Source organism: Gobio gobio (genome assembly GCF_949357685.1).
Source record: "Gobio gobio genome assembly, chromosome: 17".
In the NCBI taxonomy this organism is placed as follows: domain Eukaryota; kingdom Metazoa; phylum Chordata; class Actinopteri; order Cypriniformes; family Gobionidae; genus Gobio; species Gobio gobio.
In genome coordinates, this window is record NC_137110.1 from 41,483,161 (window position 1) to 41,501,747 (window position 18,587).

Sequence of the window (18,587 nt, forward strand, 5' to 3'; positions counted from 1 at the left end):
GATCGCCCTATGCAAAAACCCTAGAGCAGACGCTAGCCAATTGCGTTCATGCAACCCCAGAGCAGACGTTTGATTGGCTGTTGTCACTATGATGGTCGCATCAGCACAAAGCTTCAGCCAAGCGTTCTGGATTCATGCCAAAAATCGAAATCGAGTTGCAATGACGAGATCACTACATTCATGCGCTCAAAATGTCTGTGATCGGCTACAATGCTCATCACTGCAACCTTTCATGCCACAATCTAAATATAATGCTATAGATCTATATCTACTGCTATAATCAACACTTTTAATAATTAGTAAACCTTGATAGCTGTAATAGTAAAAACGTGCTAAAGGTTTTCAAGAGAGTTCCGCATGTAATACTTAGCTATTCCACATGCAAAGATGTTAGCCAATCACAGCAGTGGGCGTTTACACTGAAGTCTCACATCAGACACGCCTCGTTAAACAGAGCGTTCAAATCAGAGAGCTAAATCAGACTATTTTTGACGTAAAAATCATACTAACATTATAAATGCACCCCAGGAAACATTATAAAACATTAAAACAATGCAGTTCATGACCCCTTTAATTTGGTTTGTACCTTTAAGGATTTTACTCTGCCATTGCAAATATCTCTTTTTTTGTCTTTTAACACTCTTGATGCCTTGTTTTATTATGCAAAAATACATGATGCATGCAGATGCTGACATCTTAATATTTTATTAGTTTTTAGTTTAAGTCTAACAAGCTGATTTTACTGGTTCACAACAGTGACTTTCAGAGACTATTTTTTATTTGCCTTTTTACAGTGGTAAGAATCATAATAATGGGATTTTAGTGTACATGAAGTAGGAAAATACCACAAATGCATTGCCTGGAATAATATGCAAACTAAGAGCAATGCTATTCCCAAAAACAATTACAACAAATTGTGTTGCTATTAGATTTGTGCGAAAGACGGATTACCCACAAAAATGAAATGCAGGATAAGTAGTTTTGTTGTATTTACACTTGCTAGTATGGTAAAATAGTATGGGATTCGAATTTACATTTGTCCATATAGTCTGTAACACATATATATTATGTTAGTACTCTAAGTGCCACTAGTATCTATGATGTTTGCAATATGTTACACACAAAACAAAAGACAACCTTAATATATATATATATATCTATACATCTTTCTTGTTTCTGAACTATACTAATAAAAAAACATCACGAATAAAGCCAAAATGTGTCAATCTACCTGCACCGATTTAACAAAATTCACATTCATTGGGGGTGATATGTTAGTCTGAACCCACAAAACACATTACGCGCATGAAACAAGCAATCTAACACGGAAGGAGGTGCAATATTATGCAGTTTGCCGCAGACCACTGACATACCAAGGTTTTGTGTACATGTGTGTGCTGCTTTTATGCTGTTCGCTAATATGATTGACCAAATTAGCTACCATATACAGCCAACAGTTTAGTGTCATTACAATCTATTCATCATGTCAGTGGCAAATTAGTACTAGCAACTATGTTAAACAGCATTTCACTATCTATCTATCTATCTATCTATCTATCTATCTATCTATCTATCTATCTATCTATCTATCTATCTATCTATCTATCTATCTATCTATCTATCTATCTATCTATCTATCTATCTATCTATCTATCTATCTATCTATCTATCTATCTATCTATCTATCTATCTATCTATCTATCTATCTATCTATCTATCTATCTATCTATCTATCTGTACTAACAGCACAGCATGCATGCCATGCAGACAATGCTAGTGATACTTACGAAACAATACCGTTTACCCATGCAACAATTAGCCAAGTCATTTCTTCAGCACAACAAAGTGAGGGGTTTGATTGAAAAAAGCTTTATTTACAGCTTTACTCGAATGCATTTACCCTGAAGCACCACGTTTGACTCATAATTTAGCCGAGAAAAATTGGCAGAAACACAGACTCTACATTTGTTCTAAGGCATTCAATCACTGTGTCCATTCTAGTACAGCACTGCCACAAAGCAGCATGCAACACCAACCAGCTCTGTGTGACTAAACACACACATGCAGATCTAACCTCTACCACACCACGACGCTTAACACACGACACCGAGAGAAAGAGCCATGCGACACACAGCAGGTTATCTAACGCAATCACGGACTGCGGGGCTCATAGACTGTGGGTATTGTGTGTGCGTGAGGAGGCAAACTGCATCATAATCGCATCTACTGGAAACAGAGCAATTCGGCAACCACGAAATACATAAGCATATTACATAATACATGAGCTTGTTCAGAGCCAGAGCTAACTATCTTTTTCATGGCAGTCAAGGACAACACTGATCACTGATTGTAAACATGGAAAGAGTGAGTGAGTGTGGGAGAGACGGAGATGATATCGACCAAACGTTGATGCTATATGCCGACACTGTACTGACCGGCGTTCATCATACAGCGAAAAATGGAAAGTCAACAGAGAAAATGAGATGCCTGTTGATCTGAGAGTGTGCGTGTGAATGCGTGTGCGTACATACATACAGATGATTTACACAGAGCATAGAAGGCTCTATAAACCACATACTGTATTTGCCATCATAGAACAAAAATAATCCAAATGAAACAAAGACAAATCAAACATAACGATTCCAAAGGCCAAATTAGTCCCACCCCCTTCCCACATAATGAAAATCCCGCCCCTCACTTCTTATTCTTGAGCTGATTGGCAAGCCAGTCGAGCCCTTCATACAGACCGTCGCCGCTGGTCGCACAGGTCGCTTGTATATACCAGTTGCGGTGGCGGAGTGAGTGGAGGCCGAGTTTATCTGTGATCTCAGCTGCATTCATAGCGTTTGGCAGATCCTGTAGTCAAAACAGTCAGGATAAATAATTACGAGTAAATGCTTTTAAATAGAACCATAGATAAGTACACAATTTAGCAGCAGAATTAAGGACAATAGATTATGATTAAATGAAATTTAAACAAATATACTACCATTCAAATATTTTGGGGCTGGTATGATTTTGACAGGTAAGAACCACAATTTAAAGGGACTATATTTAAGAATTTCATATTAATATTAATTGCTTTTTTGTTGGCAATGTGTGAACAGCCAGTAACAAAACATAAAAAAACCCCAAGATCTTCATCAACTTCCTAGGTTGTCTATGAAAGCCTATAAACTGATTTTTATGTGAATGACTCAAAAGGACGTGATGTTTACGTGCGCTTCTATTCAATGACACATGAGACAAATGTTTATGTTCAGGATAATGTCGAAAGAGGTATTCTGTACAGTAATGTCAATGTGTCATGCAAAGAAAAGTGATTCATTTAAACTATATAGCCAGATCTATATAGTCTATAGTCTCAAATATACTTTATAACCAAATGATCATAACAGTGTCATTTTAATGACCTCTTCTGTTGGCATGATGCCGGTGAAATGCAGAGCTGGTGTAAACATATCCACATCGCTATGATCAGATGCTTTCTTAACAGCTGATTTCTCACCGCTGTCATTTTGTGTGTTTATTTTTAAAAGCCAGATTCGCTATTTACATGGACGAATTTGGCATCGCATTGCACCGGGTGTATGATAGGGCCTGGCATCGCATTGCGCCGGGTGTATGATAGGACCGGGCATCGCATTGTGCCGGGTGTATGATAGGGCCTGGCATCGCATTGCGCCGGGTGTATGATAGGGCCTGGCATCGCATTGCACCGGGTGTATGATAGGGCCTGGCATCGCATTGCACCGGGTGTATGATAGGGCCTGGCATCGCATTGCGCCGGGTGTATGATAGGGCCTGGCATCGCATTGCGCCGGGTGTATGATAGGGCCTGGCATCGCATTGCGTCGGGTGTATGATAGGGCCTGGCATCGCATTGCGCCGGGTGTATGATAGGGCCTGGCATCGCATTGCGCCGGGTGTATGATAGGGCCTGGCATCGCATTGCACCGGGTGTATGATAGGGCCTGGCATCGCATTGCGCCGGGTGTATGATAGGGCCTGGCATCGCATTGCGCCGGGTGTATGATAGGGCCTGGCATCGCATTGCGCCAGGTGTATGATAGGGCCTGGCATCGCATTGCACCGGGTGTATGATAGGGCCTGGCATCGCATTGCACCGGGTGTATGATAGGGCCTGGCATCGCATTGCACCGGGTGTATGATAGGGCCTGGCATCGCATTGCACCGGGTGTATGATAGGGCCTGGCATCGCATTGCGCCGGGTGTATGATAGGGCCTGGCATCGCATTGCACCGGGTGTATGATAGGGCCTGGCATCGCATTGCGCCGGGTGTATGATAGGGCCTGACATCGCATTGCGCCGGGTGTATGATAGGGCCTGGCATCGCATTGCGCCGGGTGTATGATAGGGCCTGACATCGCATTGCGCCGGGTGTATGATAGGGCCTGACATCGCATTGCGCCGGGTGTATGATAGGGCCATCAGTCTTTTATGCGTTACGTGTGCACAAGTGCGAGCATGAGCAAAAATTTGCTGTCTGTTGTTCACTTAACGGCCACCGGTGTCGCTAATATCAAAGGTTTGTGAATTCTACATATAGCCCCTTTAAAAACTCCAGCTGTAAATACGTCAAGAATATGTCACGTGAAGGAGAGGTGCAGTACCTGTTTGTTTGCAAAGACAAGAAGAACTGCATCACGCAGTTCGTCCTCTGCAAGCATCCTCATTAACTCCTCCCGTGCTTCGTTCACTCTCTCCCGATCGTTGCTGTCAACCACGAAGATAAGACCTAAAGTAAGAAAAAACACAGATAAAGAATACAGACTTATTATTATTCAACAAGCAACTAACACAGAATGGAAAAGACATACACAGATGGTAACGAACTATGCAATGTTTTGCCTTAAAAAAGAAAACATACATTGATTTTTATTTTTGAATATTACTTCTGAGCTATGTTTCAATAACAAATGTGGGCATGTTATTTAATATCATTGATTTATTGATTTATTACGGTTATTGTGTTTAACGTTTATATTATTTCAAGTAACATTTCAAGTAAAAAAAGTTTTTTTGTTAAGTTTTAGTTAACTATAATAACCCTGCTTAACTAATGTTAAAGGTTAAAGGTGCTCTGCACAGTGTGTACTCGCTAAACACAACACAAACTACACAGGCGCACCAAATTACAATCATTTACACAGACAACTCAATAAAACCTGTGTTTAAGTGGGAGAAGTTGTGTGTGTATGTGTAACTCACCCTGTGTATTTTGAAAGTAGTGTCTCCAGAGTGGTCTGATTTTATCCTGACCACCCACATCCCACACAGTGAAGCTGATGTTCTTGTACTCCACTGTCTCCACATTAAAGCCTAACACAAACACAAACATCGCAAACTTACATTGTGTGACCAGAATCACAACATCATTTTACTATTTCAGATGGTACAATTCAATTACTGTGCATTGAACAACTGTAAAAAATAGAATTGCTCTAGATGTATGTAGGGGACACCAGGCAATTGTGACAATTTAATTTCTTAAAGGGATAGTTCACCCAAAAATGAAAATGAAGTCATCATTTACTCACCCTCAAGTTGTTCCAAACCTGAATAAATTTCTCTCTTCTGCTGAACACAAAAGAAGATATTTTGAAGAATATGGGTAACCAAACAGTTGATGGGCCCCATTGACTTCCATAGTAGGAAAAAAATATTATGGAAGTGAACAGGGACCATCAACTGTTCAGAAATTCACTCTCGCTTAGAACAACTTGAAGGTGAGTAAATTATGACAGAACTTTCCTTTTTGGGTGAACTATCCTTTAAGAAATAAGTTATATAACAAAAAAAAATATACATGCCATTTTTCTGCTATAGGAAGCAATTTTATTAGCAAGTAGTAATAGAGGGCAACAGTAGGTTCTCAAAGTAAATTGATTTTAATGATAAACCTTTAAAGACAGCCCTACTGTGAGCTACAAGGTTGTTAATCGATGGTATTTGCTTCTGTTGCTTAAATTTGTTAAAATTGTGTTTAACAGCTGAATTCATGGTGAAAAACTACCCATGATGCTGTACAGAAAATTCTACCAATCAGAGTCGAAACAATCAAAATGCGCCAAACAAAGCTTTTTAGCTGCCATGAAGCACTGCACGTAATCGAGTCGGACGCCCTACGCTCTCACAATACATATATCGGCATATTTTTCAATAAACTTAAAATATATCGTTAATATATCTAAAATCTACATTTTCTCCATCGTTTTTATTGGATTATGCTGTTTCGCAATACTTCATGGGATTGTAGTTCTTCCCTCACTAAAAAGTGTTTTTGTCTGATTTCAAATACTTTTTTTGAATCAAAGTTTGTAATGTTATGATTCACCTCGTAGCTGGCTAGTTTGGTTCATGACTTACAGTGCTTTAACGAAGACTTTTATAAAATTCCTATGGGAGCCATTAATGGGAAAATACTTCAGGAACCATCGCCACTGAAAAAGTGGGCGGGCACTAATGCATTCTAGCAGCATTCAAATATTCAGCTATATGAAAGCTACCAGATACAGTGTAACAGGTTTAGAGAAAATTCAGAACTAAAGATTCTTCTCCTTTTCATTTCATGAGAATTCATCCAACTAAAAGAGAAATTTACTTTCAAAAGTAAAATTCAACACAAGCTAAGCAATGTTCTAGAAATGTTCTTCCATTATATGATGAAATACATAAACAAATATACATTTGTATATACTGTGTGTTTGAAATGACCTTGAACACATACCTGTTATATACCTGATACCTGTTTAAACAGTATTGCAACAAAGTCTACAAAACAACCAAATAAAGTAAGAGAATGATTTTACCAATGGTCGGGATGGTGGTGACGATCTCTCCCAGCTTCAGTTTGTAAAGGATGGTGGTTTTACCAGCAGCATCTAATCCAACCATCAGAATTCTCATCTCTTTCTTCCCTATCAGACTCTTCAGCAGATTGCCAAAAATATTCCCCATGATTTAATGTTTTGCTTCGTCTAGCCAATCACAATCCAGAAAGTTGAGTCCTTTTTGTAGAACAATCTTTGAGGTAAAAGACTTAAAGCCTTGAGAAAAATAAAAGGAAATAGCTGAGAAAAAGAATCGGGAGTCCTGAAAGGGAAAAAAGAAAATCAATGTGGATGACATGTACATGGCCGTCAATGAAATTATATGTTATATTAATGTATTAGCTGTATTTATATAAAAATATGGAAATTATATACAATTAATTAATAACTATATATACACCGACCAGGCATAACATTACGATTACGACCTATATAAAATCCTAATATTTGATCCCCTTTTGCTGCCCAAACAGCCCTGACCCGTCGAGGCATGGACTCCACTAGACCCCTGAAGGTGTGCTGTGGTATCTGGCACCAAGATGTTAGCAGCAGATCCTTTAAGTCCTGTAAGTTGCGAGGTGCGGCCTCCATGGATCGGACTTGTTTGTTCAGCACATCCCACAGATGCTCGATTGGATTGAGATCCGGGGAATTTGGAGGCCAAGTCAACACCTCAAACTCTTTGTTGTGCTCCTCAAACCATTCCTGAACCATTTTTGCTTTGTGGCAGGGCGCATTATTCTGCTGACAGAGGCCACAGCCACCAGGGAATACCGTTTCCATGAAAGGATGTACATGGTCTGCAACAATGCTTATGTAGGTGGTACGTGTCAAAGTAACATCCACATGGATGGCAGGACCCAAGTTTTCCCAGCAGAACATTGCCAAAAGCATCACACTGCTATGGCCGGCTTACCTTTTTCCCATAGTGCATCCTGGTGCCATGTGTTCCCCAGGTAAGCGACGTACACGCACCCGGCCATCCAGGTGATGTAAAAGAAAACGTGATTCATCAGACCAGGCCACCTTCTTCCATTGCTCCGTGGTCCAGTTCTGATGCTCACGTGCCAACTGTTGGCGGTTTCGGCGGTGGACAGGGGTCACCATGGGCACCCTGACTGGTCAGCGGCTATGATGCAACAAACTGCGATGCACTGTGTATTCTGACACCTTTCTATCAGAAGCATCATTAACTTCTTGAGCAATTTGAGCTACAGTAGCTCGTCTGTTTGATCGGACCACACGGGACAGCCTTCGCTCCCCATGTGCATCAATGACCCTTGGCCGCCCATGACCCTGTCGCCGGTTCACCACTGTTCCTTCCTTGGACCACTTTTGATAGACACTGACCACTGCAGACCGGGAACAGCCCACAAGAGCTGCAGTTTTGGAGATGCTCTGACCCAGTCGTCTAGCCATCACAATGGGCCCTTGTCAAAGTCGCTCAAATCCTTACGCTTGCCCTTTTTCCTGCTTCTAAAACATCAACTTTGAGGATAAAATGTTCGGTTTCTGCCTAATATATCCCACCCACTAACAGGTGCCGTGATGAGTGGTCATACTCATAATGTTATGTGTGATCGGTGTATATATATAATATATTTTTTTGTAAAAATATTATAGTTCTGCTTTTACTTTTATCAAATACAAGTGGTGTGTGTGTGTGTGTGGTTCATATGGACATTTTGGTCCCCCCATGCCCCCATGATTAAAAAACATACCAAATTATGTTTTTTGAAAATGTAAAAATGTAGAAAGTTGTATGTTATGTGTAGGTTACTTAGGGTTAGGGGATAGAATGAATGCATTTGGAAGTTGCACTGAAAAATCGACGTTTTAAAATCCTGAGGGGGCGGGTTAAATGAGCATGATGCTTCTGGATGTCTATTTACATTTCTTATTTTCACTAGTATGCTTCATGTGTAGAAGCTACAAGAATGTTAACAGCTACACCAATGGACTGTATTGAAGAAACTATGATCATGCCATGTCTTCAGGCTGTATAGCAATCTGTTCATCCCTCTCATATCCCTCCATCATGCAAACCCCCACTAGTCATCCCTGAACATTCCCAGATGGAGTTATCCAAGATGTAGAACACATTCCCACATTTCCATAACCATTTTGTCCTAATTCATGAATGTCAAAGTGTAAAGCTTATACTTGTTTAAGGGAGACTGGGGCTAGTTACACAGTTGCTATAACTATATGGTTTTGAGTCAAGCTCCAATTACACAAACCTGTGTTTTCTCAGTGGTCAACTAGTTTTAAACCCTTTTAAAGGGATAGTTCACCCAAAAATCGCCCTCGCCCTCATGCTTCCCGTAAAACTTTCGTTCATCTTTGGAACACAAATTAAAATCTTTTTGATGAAATCTGAGAGTTTCTGTCCCTCCATAGACAGCTACGCAACAATTCACATAAACATTGATCAGCGAACATAAACAGAAGCTCAACCGAACCTGCTTGGTACGCAAGAACAAACCTCATTGGTTTTTGTGGAAGCTCAAATGTGATGTGTAACATGAGAATGAACATCATTGGTTCACACACGTCAAGCAAAAATGCTTGCACTTTTCCATTTACCACAACTGATGTGTGAGTTGATGAATGTTTATATGTGAATAAAAGCATAAATTAAATCTGTTCTTCAGAATTCATATGGATTTGTTTTTCAATCTCTTTATTAACTTTTTGAAGCATCAAAGCGTCAGGACAGAACGCTCTCATATTCATTAAAAATATCTTCATTTGTGTTCTGAAGATGAACAAAAGTCTTACAGGTTGGAACAACATGAGGGTGAGTAAATTGGGTGAACTAACCCTTTAAATTAATTTTGTTTTTGGTTAATTCTGCCCTCCAAACTAAAATACCATTCACCATATTCGTGCAATAACTGTTGGGTAAACAAATCAAGGCTAAAATAAAACCCCATTGACACACATAGACAAGAGTCCGCTATATAATGAAGGTAGATTTCAACCAAAATGTTGAACTGTGTGCTCACGACAAGATTATTTTTTCATAAATTTCAGGTAGGGGTAGGTTCTCAAATGTTTTAAATGATCACAAGGTACATATTTGCTGTTTAATATCTTGTTTTGCGTTGCTAACATTACATTTTGCTCAAAAACCTATAATAGGCTTTTTAATAGCATGTTCACATTGTGACAGCTTATAATGTCCATCAAAATGTTCAATAAGCTTGTGTAGCAAATACTATAAGGTACGTGCAAATAAAGAAATTGACTTTTAACAATAAACCTATCCTGAGTAGACTAATATTAACAGAACTAACAACATAAAATCAACACAAAAGGTAACAAAAGTAAAGGTGTGTCCATAACAGTAATAAGACTAAGAGAATGTGGTGGTGATGAGTAATAATCTGATAATGATGCTTAATCCTCCTGAGAAGCTAAATTTTGTGAATTAATTAGTTTTTTTAGGTCATTACATTGTTTGAAGCATAAGAAACAAATTGAATAAAGACATTTTTGAAAAGATATTTTATTCCTATGTAATGTTATGTAAAGGACGCCAGGAACCATTTATTATAAAGAAAATTAAAAGACATGAATAGGCAAAAAACAATGGGTTATTTTTCATTCACCAATCAGTTTTTAGGGTTCATGCTTTTTTAATCTAACGTTATAAAGACAGAATGATTTGATATTCCACTTTATGCAATATTTGTGTAAACATGGCTATAAATGCCATTCCCATTCTATGCAATACATACACTGTATCTCATTTGCATATCAATGTGTTCTTGGGGCAAAATGTAATGAAAAAAAGATAATGGGAGTAATAATTGGGAATATTTTCATAAGAATATTGTGTTACACTTTATTTTTTAAGGTGTCATTGTTACAGTGTAATTATATACTGAGTAATATTATTTAACTACATGTACTTACTATAGGGTTAGGGTAGGATTAGGGTTTGGTTTAGGGTTAGTTATTTACTGTTATTACTATGGTTTGTACACTGTACAAATATTTTCAAAGTAAGTTACCTGGTTGCCTTAAAATTTTGAATTCATTGAAATTAAAAATTTGAGTTAATACAATGAAAGTTTTTGAGAATTGACATCACCTTTTATTCAAATATTATTAAAAGATTTTGTAAGCATGCTGTGTAATTGTGTTTTATTTGTAATAATGCAGTGAAACATGCCAAATTGTGCTATTTTCATGATTTATTACAGCATTTTTTTAAACTTATGTGGTTCAGCTACAATAATATTTTGAGTTTCTATTTATTAAACCAATTTCCTTCATTGTATTAACTCAAATTTTTAATTTCAATTAACTCAAAATGTTAAAGCAACCAGGTTACTTATTTTTTTAAGTTAAACCAACAATTTTTTTACAGTGTACATGTAACATGTAACAAAGACACTGTAAAATATTAAAATACCGAATATTGATATAACTTATTATCCTATTCACTCGTTGTCTCCAAAATGCCTGATAAGCCATGCTGTAAATCCTGCTGTCTTCTACAGAGAACATGCCAAATTTGATCATTCAGTCATTTTTAAAGCTCAAGGAGAGGGAGTTGTCATGGTTACACCTCCAAACATTTGGCATCTCTGCAAAGCCCTGAATGTGCTCTTTACAGGACAGACGTAAAACTGAGACATGTATGTTGTCAGAGAAATCTGCTAAAATATAATGTCCTCTATAGAGGGGGGAAAAACTCGATGGCTGTGTCTCAGGAGGATATGGAAGCTGCGGGGGTCTGACTCCGGCTGCGCTGTCCATGGTGCTGACGCCCCGACCCACCTCCAGCAAAACACACACACACAGGAACAAATTTTTCCCAATGATTTTTGTAACACACTTCTTTTTTATTTTATTTTAAAGTCTTTATCCTTGTTTTTGAATAATTCGACAAACCCATGCTTACTCAAATCCGTGCAAGAGACCCCAACAACATATTTATGTCACGAGACAACGAAATACTACAGCGCCAGACGGTTGTCCACATCATATCTAACACGGTGATCTTTAAACACATTAATATGGTTCTCAATTAAATATTCCTATTACTGCCGGTTTGCTCATAAAGGCCTACGACCCTTTGACAATGTCGGCGTAGGATATAGGCTACAATGATCAGAGCTTCTCCATGAAGAGAGGCGTTTGGCACGAAGCAGAGGGATGAAATTGTTCTTATGCAAGATTCACCACAATTCATGCAAAAGCCAACCGGAATCAATCACAACCCAAGCGCAACACGAGCCGTCCTAATGTCTAAAGAGGCGTAAGGCAGCACATCATGTGTGATACAGGTCTTCATTCATTTGGAAAGACAGAGACGCTACGTATACGTGCCTCGCGGAAGGCCTGACGCCTCTCTATTCCCAATAGCAATATAAGACGCGCTGTCATATTCTACCGGACGCACAAGCAACATTTCAACCGGTCAGAACCGCTTCGAAGCGTTTCATTTTAAAGCATTCACAACAATTGAACATATCCGGATTACCTTGCGAGATGACACCAGCCGATTTTTGGACACGGAGAGACGGAGCGAAGATCTCACGAGAGTTTACACCGACAGCACAGGCTTTGATGAGGATTTCTCGCGATGTTTGGTTTTCGCATCTTGAGACTGCCTCCAGTCAGGTCAGGTAGCCTTTAGTCAAATAAGTGCCATGTCAAGGAAATGCTTGAGGTGAAACAACTCTTTCAAGCTACAACTTTATTGGAAATTCTTAACAAATATCTAGCATTTTTGTATTTCTTGGAGCCTAAAAGATGTAAGCTTGTATATTTATTGTATATGAATTTCTGGAACACCAAAACAAATAGGCCTAAAATAAATTATGACTATATGGTATAGTTTTTTGAAGATTGTCAACCAAATGAGAATTCAAAGAAGTAAACAATTATACTAACAATATGCTTGCTTTACATCTTATTTATGGGGATAAAGCATTTTAGATGAAAATGTACAGTTAATTTGTAATCAAAAAAAAGAAGAAAAAAAAGTGCTACACAGTAAAAAACGTTGGGTTATTTTTTTAACCCAACCGTTGGGTTACACATATTGGGTCAATATGTTGGGTTATTTTACAAAAATGTTGGGTCATTTTAACATCGTTGGGTTATTTTTAGTAATAACCCGGCCATTGGGTTACGGTTTCAGCAGCGATGGTTCAAATTTTAACGGCGAAATGCCCAGTGACAGTCAACAGAAGAAGCTTCTGCAGCCTGATTATAATTTGAAAGGTAAGTCCTATCGTTTTTTATGTATACAACTTTTATAACATTATGTATTGTGTACTGAAACGTTGAATATAGTATAAAACTGAATTTTATATTATATTTATTAAAGTTCACTTTTAATGCTCATCAGTTTTAATGCTCTCGATAGCAAATAAACCCTAGCTATCCCAGTTAGCGCCTGGCAGCAATAAAGTAATTAAAACATTATTCTAGCGAAACTGTTTAGAAACTTACTATGGTGATAAAGTAAGTAACGTTAGGCCTAGTCTGAAATCGCTATATAATGCCCCGCGGAGCATTATCAGCTCGGCCGGTGCGCGCGAGCTCAGACCCGGTCACTCGACAGCACAACAGCGCTGTGAGATCCAGGGAGACGCGTTTGAATTCGCCGAAATATCTGCTGTGAGATGAATGAGTGCAGATATTCCCCAACACCAATGAACAATTAGGCTACTTCACGACAGTTAGAATGTTTTCCAACCCACAAATTACCTAGTTTTACTGTAGTAACGCAAACTGCAACTGGTATTTTGGCAGAAATGTGTTGTATATTCATAATGAATGTCGTCATATGCATATAGTCATGCATGTTACTATTAAATGTATTACAAGAGTAGTTAAAGCATCCAATTATAGTATTTTTTCTTACATAGCTATTACAGTTTTTGCCTTTATTTTAAATGTGTTGTACTAAATGTGTTTTAGACATATGGATTCATTTGTGAGGCAAAGACTACATCAATTGCACCTCTGCCATTTAATTAAAGGTGAGTAAGCTATTGAATTGGGAAGTTGTATACAATTATTTTTAAAGACTAGTCTTCTTTTCTGAAAATGTTTCTTTTTTCCTGCTTCATTCTAATGCAGAGGAAGGAGTGGATTAAAGGTTTACGCTGCTTGATGACAGTGGTTCTTGACTCTAGTCCTGGAGGATCCCCAATAGTACACAATTTGGACGTCTCCCTTATCTGACACACATTTCCGGTTTTGGAGTCTCTCTACTAACAAGCTGGTAAGTTGAATAAGATTAGATAGGCCAAATGTGCAGTGCTGGGGCTACTACAGAACCAGGCTGTTTGGGAAACAACCTGTTTATTACTTATGTATGTTTGTTTGTTTATTTTTTCAGCTGTCTTCCCTCTTTTTCATACGGTATGTTTTCATTTCAATAGAGTATGAGTTGTCTGATGACTGACTGATTTAATGGCAAAAGAACTTAAGAAGCCCTCACTGCCAAGTCGAGGAGTTCATTGAGACGTACAACACCTCAACAATCTGTGCATGGATCTGATCATCTGGAACAAAAACTATTGAAGATATGAGTAGAGAACATCCCAGACTTTACGATTATCCTGGAATGGTGAGTTTAATGATGTTCATTATAAGGAAGGCCTGTCTTATTTTGGAAAAATTGTTTTGGTTGCGTCTAAGTGATTATGAAATTAGGTCCATACATGTGGTATAGGTGAAAACTTTTTTTTCTTTTTCTGTAAACTCTTTCAAAAGGTGATCATGGAGAAATTCCCTTTAAAACCCTTCCTGCCACCATCGCCATACCTCACAAGTGGAAACAATGGTGTGTCCAACATATGCTGAAATGAAGAGAAGCTTAAATGACATATCAAATTAGCTTTGATAAAGTGCACCGCTCTGTGGCTCATATGCATCCATTTATTCTGTCCTTTAGTGATTCTGCTTGTGGGTTAGTTCACCCAAATAATTATCCCATAATTTACTCACTCTCAAGTCATCCTAGGTGTATATGACTGATTTTCTTTCAGACGAACACAATCTGAGTAATATTAAAAAAATGTTCTGGCTCTTTCAAGGGGGGGGGGGGGGGTTAATATTTTTTAATAGAAAAATATCTATATTTAAATATTTGTAGACTAAAATAACTAACTTCCGGCAGACAGCCTTTCGTATTCAACTTACAAAGAAAGTGTAACGCCTCTCGCAGTTCAAAACGCTTGTTCTACGCCCAAAGTCATCGTCACGCCTGTTACGTTTTTTTCGGAAGTTGAATACGGAAGGCGGTCCACTGGAAGCTAGACATTTTACTTTATAACGTGTTAAATATAATATATTTGTCTTACACAAACCCATTGATTCACTTCATTGGGTTCTTATTAACCCCGGGAGCCGTGTGGATCACTTTTATAATGGATGGATGCACTTTTTTGCATTCACATTTTGTCATTCACTGCCATTATAAAGCTTGGAAGAGCCAGGACATTTTTTAATATAACTGATTGTGTTCGTCTGAAGAATGCCATATACACCTAGGATGACTTAAGGGTGAGTAAATCATAGTTCACCCCAAAATGAAAATGACCCGATCCCATTAATTACCCTCATGTCGTTCCAAAACTGTAAGACTTTCGTTGTTCTTCGGAACACAAATTAAGTTCTGTGAGCTTTCTGTTCCTCCATTGACGGCCTATGCAACTACCACTTTCAAGGCCCAGAACAGACATCATTAAAGTAATCCATGTGACTCAAGTGGTTTAGCCTCAATTTTATGAAGCGACACGAGTGCTTTGTGCAACAACAAAAAAACATCACAAAACATCTGCTCTCTCATCAACACAAAACACATGCGTCAAGGTGCTCTCGTGAACATGCATTGAGATTAATATTTTGTAAATAAAGTGGTAAATTATGGTTAAGGGATAGAATATACTCACGTCACTTCATAAAATTGAGGTTGAACTACTGGAGTTAAATGGATTACTTTAATGTCTTTACTGCCTTTCTGTGTTCCGAAGATGAACAGAAGTCTTACGGGTTTGAAAAAGCATGAGGGTGAGTAAATTATGACAGAATTTTTATTTTTGTGTAAACTATCTTTTTAACAGCAGGTGTAATGACTAATTATAGTGACAATTTTTTAATTCAGTACAGCACTACTTCATTGTAACTTTTATGTAATGTAACACTGCTGATGTTGTCACTGCATGCCAACTGAACTTTATTTATTCTTTTAAGGTTGGAACTAACGTGGTGCATTAGCTGAACAGTGAGACAAGCCAGGATCCACATAACAATTCTTGGGGACAAAGAGAACTCGCAGGTTTTTTCATTTTCAGTGTGGAGGCAGTTGAACAGAAGACCTTATTTCAAGCACTGGATGTATGTTTCAGATTTCTTTATACATCTATGACAAACTATCCAAAGACCTCTGCCCCCATTTGGGAGTTTTGGCAGCATGCAAACTTGAATATATCCAGAGGAGTTCCTTCAACACATTGCTGCCTCATTAAGAACTTTGATCATCATCATTTGTATTTGTTTTTCTACTTAAGGTATGTTTACAACACATCAATGCAGTGTACAGTGCATTTTTTTTAATAAAGTAGTTTATTTCTGGAAGGATTTAATATTATGAATTTGTGTATTCTGTTGTATAGGTTTTGAATGTAATATTTCTGTACACTTTTGTGTAGTTTTAAATGTAGTATTAATTTTTGTGTTGTATGGACACATTTTATGTATGTTTACTCTATGTACATTTGTGTGTATGTTTCAAATATATGTTTTGATTTGAATGTGTACTGTTTGTACATTTTTTTAAATAGGTTTTGAATGTATTTGTGCTGTGTATTTTGAATTTAATATGTACACATTTATGTATATTTACATTAAATGCTAGACTCCCCAATATTTAGTTTGACATTTAAAATGTATATTTTAAAATGTATGTATTGTTTCTTACAAATAAACAATCTGTATTTGAAAATGTGTATTTTATTTATTAAAATAATGACATGAATAAAAATAAAAAGTTAACTCAACTGTTGGGTTACTTTTAACCCAACTGTTTTTTAACCCAATGCATTGGGTTAAAATAACCCACAGTTGGGAAGGTGCTATACCAACCCACAGTTGGGTTACTTGTTGGGTTATTTTTAACCCAACATTTTTAAGTGAGTACATTTTCATTTAGTTGATCTATGTGATTTTAAAGTCAGCACGAAACTGAAGTTGCAATGTTTTCTTCCCTATTCTGACACATATAGAAACTGCTTCTTAAAGGGATAGTTCACCCAAAAATGAACATTGGCTCATGATTTACTCACCCTCAAGTAGGTGAATATGACTTTCTTCTTTCAGATGAATACAATCAGAGTTATTAAAAAATGTCCTGGCTCTTCCAAGCTTTATAATGGCAGTGAATGGCTGTTTCTGTTTTGAAGTCCATAAAAGTGCATCTATCCATCATAAAAATGCTCCACATGGCTCTGGGGGGTTAATAAAGGCCTTCTGAAGCGAAGAGATGCATTTGTGTAAGAGAAATATCCATATTTAAAACTGTAATCTCTAACTACTGCTAACTGTCGTACGCGCGTTCACAAAAGACTGGCATTCCAGCGTTTGACTTAACGCGGTGAGAATATGCTAGTTACTTCAGCAATTAGCATTAAGCTTTGTATCAGTAAAAACCCGGTAGTATATTCAAATTATGGTACTTTTCCCCCTCATATCCCCCTGTAAGGCCCGCTAAAATCTCGTTAACGATCTGCGGTTGAAGGTCGCAGCGCGTTCAGTGTTTCAACTGGGCAAAATGGATTTGATTATAAATATTCTTTATCTGACTCCATTTATCATATTGTCGAATTTAGGATACAATGCCAATTGGTTGTTTGGTAATTTATATTTAATAGTTAGTCACACATTTAACCATTCTGTTCATTGACTTTGTTGCAATTAAAACGTTTCCGTACTGGAGATAGGTAATAATTACAGATTCATTCAGAAAGGATCAAAAATGTAATCATTTATTAACAGTCAGGTAAGTGTATAATGCCAATTACATAATCAATTCAAAGATAATCCATAACATCAAATACTCTGTAGCAAAGAATAAGAAATTGATACCTGACTTCTGAATATTAAGACACTCTGCGTTACGGGCCAACCTCATTACAGTATGCGCCCCGAACTCACTACTACATTGCTTTAAGTAACTCAGACCAGACCGAAACCTCTTTCAAATGGAAATGCATGATACAACTTCTTGTATACTTCTGTGAGGACGAGATTGCTGTACCAGTCGCACTAAGACATTTCAAACGATATCAAACACATATAATATTGTACAGTGAGAACCTACATCCAGATCGCACAGATTTTGAGTCAGTTCTAAGTGATATCTCAGCAGGAAGTGGAATAAGATGGGGGAAATTCAGGGCAAGGTAAATACATGCAAATTAAGGCCATTTTCAGTTGATTCACTCAGTGGGACGTCGTCTGCGAAAAGTGTCCTCTCTGTGAGTAATTGTCTTTCGCCAGACAATCTGGAGTTATGCAAGTTTTCAGTCTTTCAACCCTGAGACGAGAAAATTATGCAAAAAATCCTCCAATGATGCAAAAATCGTAATTTTTGGCCAGAGGCTAGAGAATACAGCCAGTAGAAGGAGCTATTCCATAGGGGGGCGGGATCCCTCACAGAATGTAAATGCACACGGCCACTCGGATCGGACATTAATAAC

General features: G+C 37.9%; 1 protein-coding gene across 1 annotated transcript; it reads right to left on the reverse strand.

The window, feature by feature from the left end:
- Positions 1 to 795: 795 nt before the first annotated feature.
- Positions 796 to 12,398, reverse strand: arf3b (ADP-ribosylation factor 3b). The gene is made up of 5 exons (XM_079840885.1): positions 12,353 to 12,398; positions 6,835 to 7,117; positions 5,234 to 5,344; positions 4,636 to 4,760; positions 796 to 2,856 (listed from the first exon to the last, which is right to left on the reverse strand). Exons 2-5 carry the CDS (start codon positions 6,980 to 6,982, stop codon positions 2,695 to 2,697), a joined length of 546 nt encoding a protein of 181 aa, XP_079697011.1. The 5' UTR covers positions 6,983 to 7,117; positions 12,353 to 12,398; the 3' UTR covers positions 796 to 2,694.
- Positions 12,399 to 18,587: the final 6,189 nt, after the last annotated feature.

Bases quoted from the DNA above. Each gene is read 5' to 3' on its own strand.
- arf3b (XM_079840885.1), bottom strand. From the start codon at position 6,982: ATGGGGAATATTTTTGGCAATCTGCTGAAGAGTCTGATAGGGAAGAAA. The intron at 5,345-6,834 runs GTAAAATCATTC...TGTTTGTGTTAG, and splicing joins CACCACCATCCCGACCATTG to GCTTTAATGTGGAGACAGTG. The intron at 4,761-5,233 runs GTGAGTTACACA...TTCTTACTTTAG, and splicing joins CTACTTTCAAAATACACAGG to GTCTTATCTTCGTGGTTGAC.